The sequence below is a fragment of the Ursus arctos genome, unplaced genomic scaffold (assembly GCF_023065955.2).
Source record: "Ursus arctos isolate Adak ecotype North America unplaced genomic scaffold, UrsArc2.0 scaffold_27, whole genome shotgun sequence".
Lineage (NCBI taxonomy): Eukaryota > Metazoa > Chordata > Mammalia > Carnivora > Ursidae > Ursus > Ursus arctos.
Window position 1 is genome coordinate 15,626,402 of NW_026622952.1, and position 14,277 is coordinate 15,640,678.

The 14,277-nt window shown below is 36.5% G+C and overlaps 1 protein-coding gene across 50 annotated transcripts in view; it reads right to left on the bottom strand.

Moving 5' to 3' along the window:
• Nucleotides 1-14,277, bottom strand: part of PCM1 (pericentriolar material 1) — an 80,615-nt gene that overhangs the window by 36,691 nt on the left and 29,647 nt on the right. For 37 of the 50 annotated variants that reach the window (XM_057303448.1, XM_044387533.3, XM_057303453.1 and 34 more), the window contains 13 exons: nt 13,216-13,417; nt 12,102-12,275; nt 11,424-11,581; nt 11,068-11,303; nt 9,584-9,738; nt 9,308-9,437; nt 8,166-8,306; nt 7,488-7,678; nt 5,673-5,873; nt 4,111-4,330; nt 3,862-4,007; nt 3,165-3,355; nt 903-1,074 (listed from right to left, as the gene is read on the bottom strand). In XM_057303448.1, the coding sequence (XP_057159431.1) occupies nt 903-1,074; nt 3,165-3,355; nt 3,862-4,007; nt 4,111-4,330; nt 5,673-5,873; nt 7,488-7,678; nt 8,166-8,306; nt 9,308-9,437; nt 9,584-9,738; nt 11,068-11,303; nt 11,424-11,581; nt 12,102-12,275; nt 13,216-13,417 (2,317 nt within the window). The remainder of the gene's footprint in view (nt 1-902; nt 1,075-3,164; nt 3,356-3,861; nt 4,008-4,110; nt 4,331-5,672; nt 5,874-7,487; nt 7,679-8,165; nt 8,307-9,307; nt 9,438-9,583; nt 9,739-11,067; nt 11,304-11,423; nt 11,582-12,101; nt 12,276-13,215; nt 13,418-14,277) is intronic. The other 13 variants (XM_057303471.1, XM_057303462.1, XM_057303470.1 and 10 more) reach the window with 1 other exon arrangement.

Consider the following 14,277-nt stretch of genomic DNA (forward strand, 5'->3'; position numbering starts at 1 on the left):
GTAAAAAAAAAAATCCATGATTTAATAATTAAATAGTGCCAAGATGATTATTTAAGTGCTTCAAGACATGCCCAATCACAAAACTAAAGAGAAAAGTAATATGAATTTTATATTTGTACATGGCTACAAAAGACAAAATCAAAGAGTAGTTCTTACAGAAGTACTAGGCTGAAGTGACCTCTAATTTTTCATTCGTCTAAAAATTTTTTCTGAAATAAATAAGAGTAACAATAAAAAGACTATAGTTTTACCAGCTGGCTATCAAAATAATTTTCTGGATTACAACAATCATTAAAAACATTATTTATGTAGCTATAAAAATACAGAATGATTGACCTGACTCAATCCAACTAGTCTTTTACACTATTTGAGTCAAAAATTTTATTTGGGAAGACTACCATATTAAAAGATAGTAACACTGAGGAAAAAAATATGATAACACTGAGAAACAGAGAAAGAAATCCTGACTCTGACTGACAGCATCTATCAATAATCTAATAGTGCTCAACATTACATTTAGATAGGCCTTAAGAACTTATTCTAATCAAGAACTGTGACTCAAGGAGCCATCACTTTAAAACTCTCATCTAGTAGTTATATTAGTTTCCAGCCCTAAAGTGAACTTAGGACAGGTATCATATCAAGGCCAAAGACACTACACTAAATGGGTCAGGTCTTATCCTTCCACTCGGATCAAAACACTGAACACTTCTTCTATCAGGATTAGTGGCAGGTATATGCCTGAGAGACACCTGGTAAGATATCAGTTTAATATTCGCAATGCTAACAAGCCGAACAATAACAAGCACCCTTCCTAATTGTATTTTCAAGTAACGTATAATTAGATATAATCACACATGTGACATTTAAGAAAATAATGGATTATGTTCTCAATCAAGTACCTTTGTTTTTCTGCTCCAATAGAAGAACTGCTTTCAAAAGGTTTTGGAAAAGCCATATATTCTGTTTTCCCTGAAGAATTCTGGGCTAATGGTTGCTGTTGTTCAGTGGGTGTAGAAATATTCTGAGAAAAATCTCCAAAATTAGAAGGAAATAAAGGGCTGAAATTCATACCTAATAAATAAAAGCAAGGGGTAAGACAACAATAAAGAAGTACCTAAAGGCCTTAATACGAAATTAAAAGACCGTTTTAATTAAATGTGCCACTCAAATCCACCAAAACAAGTAACTGTTAAAATAAACTAACATTCGTTTGTTCAATCACTGTTTACCGTTCATCCCACTGGATTTTTGGCATTGATGATTAAGGGAAAAACAGGTACATGCCTACAAGAGTCCGGGACCCAGTGATTTGATGAATGTCAAGTACTATTACTTCTAACTTTTAGCTCTGAAGGGAGGAGGATTATTTATTTACCTGTTATTTCGTTTAAAGCTCAAAACAACACTATGACATAGGTATTATATTAATTCTACCGGGGAGAAAACTGGCTCAAAGATTAAACAGCCAGTAAATGGAAGAGCAGGTCAGATCTCAGTCCGAACTCAGGTCTGCACAACTCCAAAGCTTATATTCTCTCAACTTTAACTGGGAAACTAGAATATAACTACGTTCTTACCATACAGTGCTGTATCAGATGTATTTGCAAGGGGCTACTAACAACTTGGGCGGGGGGGCGGGGGAGGTGGTGGTGGTGGTGAGAAAAGGCTTCACAAAATTAATTTGTGAAGAATGAATAGTCTTCGCCCAGGGCTGGCACAGGCATGGAGCATATTAGGGTAAAGGAACTGCATGTGCAATTTTTAATATTATCTGTTATCTAGAAATCTACTCAAAAAATGTTTGCTGCCAATATTCATCAGTGCTCAAAAACTAAAACACTTGTTAAATTTGTTAATGCCATTGTTTTTATAATCCTGCTAAGAAAATACACTGCTATTTTTATTGATTTATATTCACAAAGCCCTCCAGCCCTCCCAACCCTTCTTCTCCTCCTGTATTCCCTGGCAAACACCTTCAACTCCATCTCCTTCATGACTCACCTCATCTAACTGATCACCTGACTTATTCTACCTCTAGAAAGTCTTTTGAATTACTCCTACTTCTGTACCCCTCTTGCCAATGCTTAGATCAAGCTATCGTTCTGTCTCTGATGTAACTACAACAGCCTTTGGTTTCCTATTCACCAGCAATACTCTCAGCTCCTCTCTCGAATCTCTGCAACGCTATTACTAGTGTGATATTCCTAAAATAGAAATCTCATGTTATCCCCTCAAAAACCTTCAATGGTCCTTCTGGAAGGCAAAAGAAAGTCTAAGCTTCTTTGCACTGCACAAAAGGTCTCTGCTGCTCTCCAGCCACATCAATTACTCTTCCCCTGCTAAGGCCCTGAACACTAGCCATACTTAATGACCTCTACATTCCCTACGTGATATACTGTTTCATTGCTCTGTAACTCTAAGCGGTCCCACTGATTGATTAGAAAGTCCTTTCTCCTCTAATATCACTGGAAATAAATTCTGTTCATTCTTTAAATAATATGCTTTCTGGCGGGAGGGCAGGGGGAGGACTTCCTGACAATCTCTTGCCCTAAGGAAAGGTCACTCGTCTCATTTGTACCACTGTTCCTGCACCCATGCCACTGCACTAAGCACCTACTGACATGCTTAGCTTCCCCATTAGACTCTAAATTACTTTACGCATGTTTTACTCATCTGAATCCCATTTATACGGTAACTGAGACATAACGGGTGCAGAAAAAAAGCCTGAATAAGAGCCAAAGCTAAATAAAATTAAATCTAAGCCTAAGCTAAGGTTTAGTCTAGTAACGTATCTCCCTACCAAGACATGAAGCTTCTCCAGAAGAGCACTGTTTTATTCGTCTTTACTCTCCTCACGTTTTACACAGTGCCTGGTGCGCAGCAGCCATGGGATAAGTTAATTCTCTTTTCCTTAATAAATAGCTGCTGAATAATTCAAAGGTATAAGACTAAGCAATCATTCACAAGTAGCTGACTTAATTTCATTAGCAACCATTGTTTCAAGCTTAAGTTTTCACCATAAAGAATCAATGTAGAAGAGTTCGTACTTTCTTTGCATAGATCTACCATTCTGGAAGAGACTGATAAAACTCCATGCGACAGACAATATTCTCAAGCACTTTGCATTTATTTATTTTCCTCTTAAGTTTTCAGTCACTTACCTGGTGCAAATGATGAAAAATTAGTAAACCCGGGTAGGTTAAACAGATTTATAGGCTGTGATGGAAAGCTGAAAGGACAAAATAAACTGGGAGAAGAAGGGTGTGATGCGCTGCTGCCTCTTTCCTTGCTTCCAGGTTTTTCTGGGTGCTGATTTTGTTGGCGCATAAGTTCATTTAGCATTTGTTTCAACCTATAAATATTTAAGGAATCAGTAACCTACAAATCAGTTATATTAACTTCGTTTACAATACTTTCAGAAAAAATACATGTAAAAAGTGATTCAAGAGCATGCAGAAGAGATGAACTGTTTTGATATTTACTACAACAAACATCTGCTTGTCCTGCAGGCTTACTTCAATAACTTGGCCTTTGGAACAAGAACTGCACTTTCTACTCTGACCAGACAGGAAGCATAACTATAAGAAACTTTTGTTGTTAAAAGCTTTACTGAGATATAATTTACATACCATACAGTTCACCTAAGTGTGAAGCTGAACACTGAAAATTTTAAAAAACTAAAGTCTACAGCATTAATAGGGAACATCAGGCAATCACTGTTTATAAAATTCTTGGGTATAGAGAATGTTTCAATATTCAGTTTTGCTCATGCCCTTTTCTCCCAGAAGATAACTATTAAAAACATGCTCAGTTTTAGCACTTACTATACAGTTTTACTGCTTCTAAGAAACAGATTACCTTTGCACATTATTCTGTTGCCATGTTAGCTGAGTATAGCACTGGTTCAACTGGTGCATTATAAGGTGGACCTGAGGGGATGCAACATTGCTAGGCATAACACTGTAAGGACCCGTGAGAAGAGTTTGTAGCAGACAAGACAGCGTCTACAGAAAGACAAATTGTCATAATAGTTACTGATGACTTGAGAAAAATGTGCACTGCTTCAAAAACAAGATATAAAAAATTTACTTTCATAGTAAACTTTACCTGCTGGTCTTGCATCAAAGTCTGACAAATATTCACACTGAAATCAAGTTGTTTCTTTAGCTGATTAATTTGTTCTTGCCACTGCTCTTTCTCCTCTACGTAAGAGAGTTCTGACACCCAACGGAGGTTTTCCTGACGCTGCATGCTGATATTCTGCTGTCTTGTCTTGGCTAAAGGACGGTAATTGCCATCTGCTGAAAAAGGGCGATTGTTCTTCCACCTAACACAGGTTTAAAACATTAGGTCATCATCTGGTTTTTAAAATCTGGCAGTAAATCCTGATACCATGGTTCATACACCAATATTTTCTTAAGATCAAAGTTTAAGTTCAAAGGACTTCAAAAGTATGGAAATGAGGGGGAAGTGAGAGGGGAGGGAATCCCAGATTTCTAGCCTTGGGCAATTATCATTCTTAATTATTTTCTTTTTTTTTTTTTTTTTTTGCTTATGTCTTACACAAAAGTACCCGTGTAATTCTGTATTCTACAAAATGAAAATATTTTATTATATCGCTAGCATTTTTCCATTCTTCATGCTTTAAACTTAGCCACATGACATTCCATCATCAAGTGGAACTACTTTACCATCTTTTATTCATGAAACATTTTTCACTGTTAGAAATAACAATATAATGAATATTTTGTTGCTAGGTCTTTTTCAGTATCTATGATTTTCAGTTCCGCTTAACTCCCCAAAACAGGAGCCAAGATCAAAGCTTAGGAATCTTGATCCAGTCTATTGGGATCTACCTTGACAAAGCTCTTATGATACGATACAAAATATATTTGGTCTTTGTCCCAAGTTCCCAGCATAGAGCTCCCAAAACTCTTGTCATCTCTGAGAGGCAGAAGTGTCTTTTGTTATTCATAATGGACTCCTTTCAACCACAGCTAAGTTTATGCTAATAACTTGGCAAGACCTAAATAGCTTCATGAGGGGGACTGGTCACTAGAAAAATCAACCAGGTGTTTACAGGGTTGGAACTTTCAGCCCGACCTCCAACTTCAAGAGGGGGAGGGGCAACAGTGAATTTAATGTCAATGGCTAATGATTTAATCAGTTGTGCATAGGGAATGAAACTTCCACAAAAACTCCTTATCAAGCTGGTTAGGAGAGCTTCTGAGTTGGTGAACACACTTAAGTGCTAGGAGGGTGGCACACCCAGAGAGAACATGAAAGCTCTGCACCCCTTCCTCCACCCAGTCCTTGCCCTATGCATCTCTTCCATTTGGCCATTGCTGAGTTGCATCCTTTATAATAGGCAGAATTTGTGAGTTGTTCCAGGAAATTATGAAACCTGAGGAGGACTTGTGGGAACCCCCAAATTTTTAGCAAAGTCAGACAGAAGCGTGAGCACATGGAGACTTGGGACTTTCAACGGGAAGTGAGGGCAATCTTGTGAAACTGAGCGATTAACTCATGGCATCTGCCCTAATTCCAAGTAGTTAATGTCAGAACTGAATTATGATACCCAGTTGGTTCGGAGAATCAGGAAAGTGCTTAGTGTCACAAAGGCCTGAGACTTCAGAAATCAAACAAAAAGTTAAAACAGTGAAACAAACCTATTCTTAGTTTCTTTTACGTTGTAAGAGTTATGATTTGCACTGTTAGGCGGATACATAGAAAAGTTATCATTGGAACTGGCATCTTGCTCTTCTTCTTCCTCCTCTTCATCTGTCCGAACAACTCCTTCAGAAAGGTAACCATCTTCATCTTCTTCATCCAGGGCACACTGGGTAGAACCTCCCCAAGTTGCCATTGTTCTAGAGATTAAGAGACAAAAAATAAGAGATCATTTTGGAGGTCAGCTAAATACTTTATCATCTACTATGTGCCAGACATTGTACCATGTACATATGTATGCATATGAAACGTGTTTGCCTGTTTATAAAATTTCACTGAACTATAGTTCCAAGATGGGTAGTACTCTCTCCACTGCTGATTTTTGGAATATGTTTACTCTGCCTTCCACAAAACAATTGTTCAAATAAATTAAAATAGTAATTGTATCCCTTAGAGTTTTTTCCTAAACTAAACCCCCTCAATTTTTAACTCTTCCCTGAGCAACAGTTTTCTAGATCAGAGCTGTCCAAAAGAACTTTCTGCAATAGTAATAATGATCTATACGAGTGTATTCAATACAGTAACCACTAGGTACACATGGCTAATGAGCACTTAAAATGTGGCTGGTGTGACTGAGAAAATGAGTTATTAATTTTATTTAAGTTTAATTTAAATAAGTACATACATATAGGTAATGTAACAGCTGCCACACCAGAAAGCACAATTCTAGAGCCATGGCTCCCAAACCTATATGCTCATCAAAATTATCCAAAGAACTTTTCTAAAGCTCAGATGTGTGGTACTCAGAACAGAAAAAAATACTATAGATATAATTTGATAAAGAAAGTACATTTGGCTGGGGCGCCTGGGTGGCACAGCGGTTAAGCGTCTGCCTTCGGCTCAGGGCGTGATCCCGGCGTTCCGGGATCGAGCCCCACATCAGGCTCCTCTGCTATGAGCCTGCTTCTTCCTCTCCCACTCCCCCTGCTTGTGTTCCCTCTCTCGCTGGCTGTCTCTCTGTCAAATAAATAAATAAAATCTTTAAAAAAAAAAAAGTGCATTTGGGTCTTGAAAACAGAATAAGTTCTTCTATGAGGAAGAGAAGTTTTGTGTAACATTCCAGAAATGCTATCTGAGGCTATCAAAAGGTAAGGCCACAATGAATTTGAATTTCAAAATGCTGGCTCTGAATACTCCCATATAGATAAGTAATTAATGGACCTTACAGATGGCCAATTTTTTAGAAATAATCTAAATATGGAAATTCCAAACGTAAATCCTAAAAACTAAATTTTTTTTAAAGCATTACTTTTTTATTTTTTTTTATTTTTGAGAGAGAGAGAGCATGCAAGCATGCAAAGAGGATATGAGGGGTGGGGAGGGCAGAGGGAGAGATCATGACCTGAACTGGTATTAAGAGTCAGATGCTTAACTGACTGAGCCACCCAGGCACCCCAAAACTAAATTTCCTAATCCTTAGGAAATATACAAATAGGAGATTCCTCATTTAGGTAAAAATATGCTTATTTCTGGCCTGATAGGGAAGTATGACAAAGTAATGATCATTTCACTTAAATAAGCTTAAAACTTAACTAAGAAAATAAGGATTATACACTCAAGAAAATCTATCGCCATTTGATCCAGTGCCTTGAGAAGTTAGAATAAAAAATAGCTGGATTTAGTTAAACTGAGTCACGAAGGTGATGCTTAAACAGTAGCCTCAATGAAACAGCAGATTTGAGCTGAGAGGGAAAATGAAGCTGCCCGCCCTACATGCCTTAGGTGATGTTAGAAGATTTAAACACCTCTCTTACTTTTCTGTTCTACTCTGTTGAGGCGTACACAGGTTCTCAGACCCATCACTTCTCAGTGACACAGCCACAGGAGATGTAGTTTCAGCCAGACCTTGCCTCCTCTGATGTTCAGCCATGAGCGCTTCAAGCTGCTTTCTTCTCTGTCGTAGCTCTTCCCTTAGCATCTCGTGTCTTCGCATTTCTGACCACAGCTATTATTTTAAAAGACAGAGTCAAGTTAGTATAAATATTTGGATTTGTTTTAGCCTTAATGATTAAAATACAAAGACTTCTATTCTTACTCAATCCTTTTTACACTAAGATATTCCATGGTTAAAATAGTATTTTCGTGATGAGTAAGAAAAAATTAGGCATTAATTCTTAATGAAAGCAAGTAGTGGCTAAATATACTTCGTCAACTATTTAGAGAAAATTGTAATGTTTTCTACAAATCACATATAAATAAAAGGCAAAAGAATAGGTCTAACGGAAATGATTACTGTCCACTGCAACTATCCCTTAAATACAATTCTGCCAAATATTTGCATAATTTTGAACTTATTTTGAAAAGATCCCAACTTCTTCCCAACTAAAAGACACAAAACAGGCTGCATTTAAAAACATGTTTCACAGATATTCAGTTTTCCTTCTTTAAGATGTGACATAAGACTCGGGAAAGACAGGTACAATATACAATACCTCGTTATCTACTACTGAAGAATCTTCAGGCTCAAAACCAGATTTGCTTGTACTGGTTTCATTTCCATTAACAGCTGGGGTTGAAGTAACAGCTGGGATATATTTTTTTGTGGGACAATTACCCGCACTAGTGGCTGACAGCTAAAAAAGGATTAGTAAAAGCCATTATGAGGAATTAAAGCGATTATGTTAATTTCATAAAAGCAGTTATTTTACCATTTCTTTGGGGCTCTAGTACCATATTTAATTTGTTATTATCAGACCTCAATTGCCATCATGATCTAAAGAAAGCCTGATATAAGAAAACAAAGATGAAAACACAGGGTAAAGTGGATGAGTAGTAGCCAAGCCTCAGGAACAAGAGAAAAGAGGGATAAAATGCTACTATGGAAAATTTCATATACTCAACCCAACTCTCATATATATTCCTCCAGACACTAGACTAGGGAGAAGGGAAAAGGATTAGATAAAGTAGAAAAGGTTAAGAGTCTGGGGGAAAAAAAACGAAAAAAAACATTACAGAGAAACAGCATTTGATGGGTTTCCCTTTCTTTGAAAACAAAACCTGACTGAGGAATAAAGCTACCCAAAACATTTTAAGAAAAATCTCATAAAGAATTGGTGTTCACTTCCTGTATTAGCTTTACTCCTACTCCTGATTACCTGACATGGTCAAAGACTACTCATTCTGTTTAGTCTCCAAGTTTAATAAGCAAACTGTAAATATTTTAATTTCCTTAGATAATTCATGATGGTTTAAGGGCTTTATTATGTAATTCTGGGCCAATAAAAGATGGAAATGCTATTCCCTTAAATGCAAAGCTGAAAGCAGAATATTTTAATATAATAGTTATGAATACTCATGTTCTGAATCTACAGTAGCTAGCCCAACAAGTGAAAAGATAGAAGTAATCACAGTCAATTCCTATGCTATTTTTCATAGTGTAAAAGTACATACCTAACCCCTTTCACTAGTTCATCCATTTTATTAATCATAATATTGGTATAATTGTGTCACCTCAGTACTAGAAAAGGCAAGAGTACTTTCCAATGACATTAGTTTTGTTTTGTTTTTTTTTTCCAATGACATTAGGTTTTAAACATTTTTTTATACAAATGGAAAGAAGAAAGTTCCTACTTACCTGTAAGTCAGGACATGCCTTCTGCAATGCTTGAATTTTCTCTTGAATCTCAATCAGTTTCTTTCTTTCTTCCTGCAATTGTTTGAGTTCTCTCTGTTGCTGCTGTAGTTTAGCCTCATAAAATTTCTCTCTATAATTAAATTGACATTACATTTGCAGACTCCAGTTAAATCTGATGACAGCATTAAGCACGACCTAATACAGAACCTAGTCCAGTAAGTACCTTCTTTATAAGCACTGAACTTCTATTAAATGAAACCCAGGAGCTTAACATACCTTGCCTTCTCATTTATTCCGGCATCTTTCTGTGTTTTATTGGCATTTCCTCTAGTGTTATTTGCAGTTTGTTTGTTGTCTTCCTCTGCTGGGTAAAAATCATCCAAATTCGAAGTATTGGTAGAGATAACTGCATGATCTGCTGCATCATCATCCTAAAAAGCATCATTAAGTTAAAATAATCTTGTGCTCTAAAGACATCATCCAATTCATACTTTAAATACCATTATTCTGTAAAATTTACATAACATAAAAATTAAAGCAGTAGATTAAGTACATGATTTTTAGAGAACACTGAAGCTCATCCTCTACCAATGGCAGGAAATGAAGTACTAAAACAACAAAAAAGTACATTTATAATCTGAGCTGCCAATGACCCACTTAATGACTAATGATAAGTTGTCTTTTCTTATCTTGACCGGATACTGAGCTATCAAAGAATAGCTTTGTAGAGAATACAAAAAAGATCAGAAACACACCATCAGAGATGGGAACTCCTGATACTAGATAATTTTTCTTAGAATGTAACTTTTTAAAAAGATTTTATTTCTTTATTTATTTGAAAGGGAGAGAGAAAGAAAATACGAGTAGGGGGAGGGGAGAAGGGAGATGGAGAGAATCTCAGGCAAACTGTACTGAGCACAGCCCGACGCAGGGCTTAATCTCACAACCCTGAGATCACAACCTGAGCCAAAACCAAGAGTCAGGTGCTTAACCAACTGAGCCACCAAAGTGCCCTTTAAAACATAACTTTTACATTAACAATTTCAAATAATCAATGTCCAGTTCCACTGTCACTTGCTTACAATTTTCTATTCTCTCACTTTGGTCTTTAGTTTGCCAAACCAGTACCAATGGCTCATAATACAAAAACAAATGAGAATATCTCACATCTATCATGACTTCTGGAAAAACAACTAAAGTTCTTAGCTCCCTAAGGGTAGGTCCACATCTGCTGTTAAAATCAATGTACATACTGAGAGGGGGGCGGGGGAGGTTGTTGGGGTGAACTACTGCGTTTTTTAAAAAACATTTAACTCTATATAATTTTATATTTACTCATGCTTTCCCTGAGGACCTCAACTGAAACTTTAACCTTTGGAAATATCGTTCTAATAAAGCCTTAAAGAGTTATAGCTGACTCAATTATAAAACTGGCTAGGCAATTTTAAGTTTGTAGATGGTGTTATTTGGTATTGGGGCTTCATCTAAAAATTAGCCTAATTCATTCCTAGTATGGACAAGAAGATTGAAAAGAAACTGGGTTGGGATTCAAGAACAGAGAAGCTGCATTATGAGGTCTTTTCACACAATAAAAAGTGGAAAAATTAAAGTACAAGAAAAAAATACAAATCCGCCTGATGTTTCAGAAGGCAGTGAGAAGGTACCTGAACAACTGAATATCAACTCCAAGGCTAAAAGAAAGGGACTCAAGAATTATGTTTTAACACAGAGTCTTTTGAAAAAAATCAAGCAGTATTTACCTGTACCATAGCAACAAGATCTTGTAACTGTCTTAGTTTCTGTTTTGCAGCCATAAGTCTATTGATCTTCTGTTCAAATTCAGCATCTTCTGGAGCCTCATCAACCAGACTGCTCCTATGACTAGTTAATGAAGCTCCACTGACTCCCTCATCTTCTGCTTCTTCCTCTTCTTCTTCATCATCTTCATCTTGTGTGCCATGAATCCCCTGTTCTCCTTCTCTATTATAGTGACAATCTGTTGAAAGCATGTATCAATGAAATCAATAATCTAATAAATTTAAGAAGAGTATGAATGAAAGAAAATCCACTTCAAAAAAACAATATGGCAAAATTATCCATCAACAGTCAATCCTACCTAAAGCAGGAGGCATGTTCAGCGCCCTTATGTTGGCAGCAGATCTGTTGTTAATTTCACAATTAGAATTAACTGATCTCCCCTCTCTATTATTAGAAACGCACTGTGCATTAGAATTACTATTTACTTCGTTCCAAGTGGCAGCTACTTGTGGATTTCTAAAAGAAAGAAAACAGCCTGAGGTTATTTAAAGTAAAAAAAAAAAAAAAAGAAAGAAAGAAAGAGAAAAATCAAAGTTTTAGAACTGCTGATAAAATAATTCCGAACTATGAACATCACTGGCTATTTCTCCATTTAAATTCATACTCTGAATAACTGGCTCTTGCTTTTCAAAAACTTCTGCCATTTGGAAATTTAAGAAGAAAAACACCCCCAAAATCAAAGTTATACCTAAAAATAAAGAGATAGGAAAATGTTAAGTTAGATACTTCTTATGATTTACTTGCATTTGATCTAACAAACAGCAAATTTACTAAACTACTGTACTCACTGCTTCTGTATTTGTTTTTCTTTACAGGGCAAGTAAGATTACACTGGCCAAAACAGGAGACTTAAGCAGATTTACAGGAGAAAAGCTTAAATAAAAAGCAAGTAGCACTCTACTGAGGTGTTTCTGTTCCATATTAGAAGCATTCAGTTGGGAGGTACATGTTAGAGAAATAAACTTCAAGTTCTTACCGAATGTTAGTAACAGGTTCAGAGTTTTCATGTTCAGAATCGTATTCTGACTCTTCAGTTTCTTCATCTTTTGTGTTTTCATTTACGGCATCTGTCATCATATCTGATGTTTGTTCATAATAATGAACTAATTCTCTTAGTTCATTCAATCTCTTTCGAACTTCATTTAACTTCCTGAAAAACAACAAAATGTATATATAATACCCATTTTAGCAAAATAAAGCATGCAGTATTTCCATATGAAAGCAGCCAGCACGGACAAAATTCAGATCTAGTCAGATATCCCGGGGTGTGACTATAAAGTAATAAATTTAATTTGAGAATAGCTTACTCAATCTCTCATCACTCAATTTTCTTATGTCCTATTAGAGACAAAAGCATTAACAAAAATGTTTCAAGTGTTCACTTGAAGCAGACTTGGTTTCTTAATAAATAGTGAAGTACTAAATATTCAACTTAAATACTACCTCTCAGGCAAATCAGGAATGCAGACACTATTAGGCATTTACAGAAGGTTCCTGATCTGTGACACATAGAGATCTATAAAGTGTACAATATGTTTACCCAAAATATTAAGTTTGTTGAGTTTCTATTTAGTGCCAGAAACTATGCCAATGTTTTTAATCTGTAAAATACCTTTATGAACAGATATATTATTATTCCTATTTTGTAGATGAAGAAACAGAAGCTTAGTGAGGACAAGTTATTTGTCCATGGTCACACAGCCTTGTGAGATACAATTTCAGGGCTTTCTGATTCTAGGGCCTGGGCTATGAATTTAGAATCATTTGAATATAAAAATCTCTTAATGCAATCCCAGCTATTTCCAATCCTTTAGCTGGAAAATGGGAATGCATTAGCTCACAAAAATTACCTGTATTACAATGTCACATTTCTCCTGGACAACTCAAAAAAATGCAGATATCTCACTCACACACGCGCGCGCGCACACACACACACACACACACACACACACTTCTTCCACCTCTTCATTTAAGAATATATTACATAAATTCAGTTTTTCCAGAATTTTCAACAATCAAAGAAAAACCCGTAATTTATCCCCATTATTCAATTCTATTCTATGTAAACAATGTTTGTAAAAGTATTTTACTGGAGTTTCTCAGTTGGATTTAGATGTCCTTCATTTTCACTCTCATTCTGAGAAATTAGAGAAGCAGCAGGATAAGGAACAGATGATGTGAAGCTATTGGATTCTCCATTGACAACTGGTGCTAAGCCTATAGGAGCAGAGGGACCTGAAGTTGTACTTCTCTGATCCACACTTCTTTGTGGAGAGGCTGTAGAAGGCACGACTACAAAAAAAAAAAACAAAAAACAGTTACCATAAATAAACAAATACAGCATCAAACAGTTTGCTTACATATAAAAATAAAAAGAAGTCATTAACATCTTAAATTCTGCAGCTTTAAATTTCAGAAACTTAAGGATATTAACAGCCAGGCCACTTATTCAACCAAACAGACTTAAAACAGAAGGAAAAAATTAAGACAAGGTGGAAATTGACAAGAACTATTATATTCTACCTTAACAAGTAACTCTTCTGATAAACCTGATTATAGGTTAAGTTAAATAGGGCAAATGTGGGGCGCCTGGGTGGCTCAGTTGGCTAAGTGGCTACCTTTTGCTCAGGTCATGATCCCAGGGTCCTGGGATCAAGCCCCACATTGGGCTCCCTGCTCAGTGGGGAGTCTGCTTGTCCCTCTCCCTCTGCTGCACCCCCTGCTTGTGTTCTGTCAAATAAATAAAATCTTTAAAGAACAAAAACAAAAAACAAAAACAGGGCAAATGTGTATGATGTTCAGTACACCATTTACAAATCTTTACAACCCTAGGGGATTAGGCCCCAAAGAATATTCCAAATTCACAGCTCAGAGTAATTTTATCTGGTCTCCAAGATGGATTTTCCTTGTTCCAAAAGATAAACTTAAAGTGACTGTAGCGGGGCGCCTGGGTGGCACAGCGGTTAAGCATCTGCCTTCGGCTCAGGGCGTGATCCCAACGTTTTGGCATCGAGCCCCACATCAGGCTCCTCTGCTATGAGCCTGCTTCTTCCTCTCCCACTCCCCCTGCTTGTGTTCCCTCTCTCGCTGGCTGTCTCTCTGTCGAATAAATAAATAAAATCTTTAAAAAAAAAAAAAAAAAGTGACTGTAG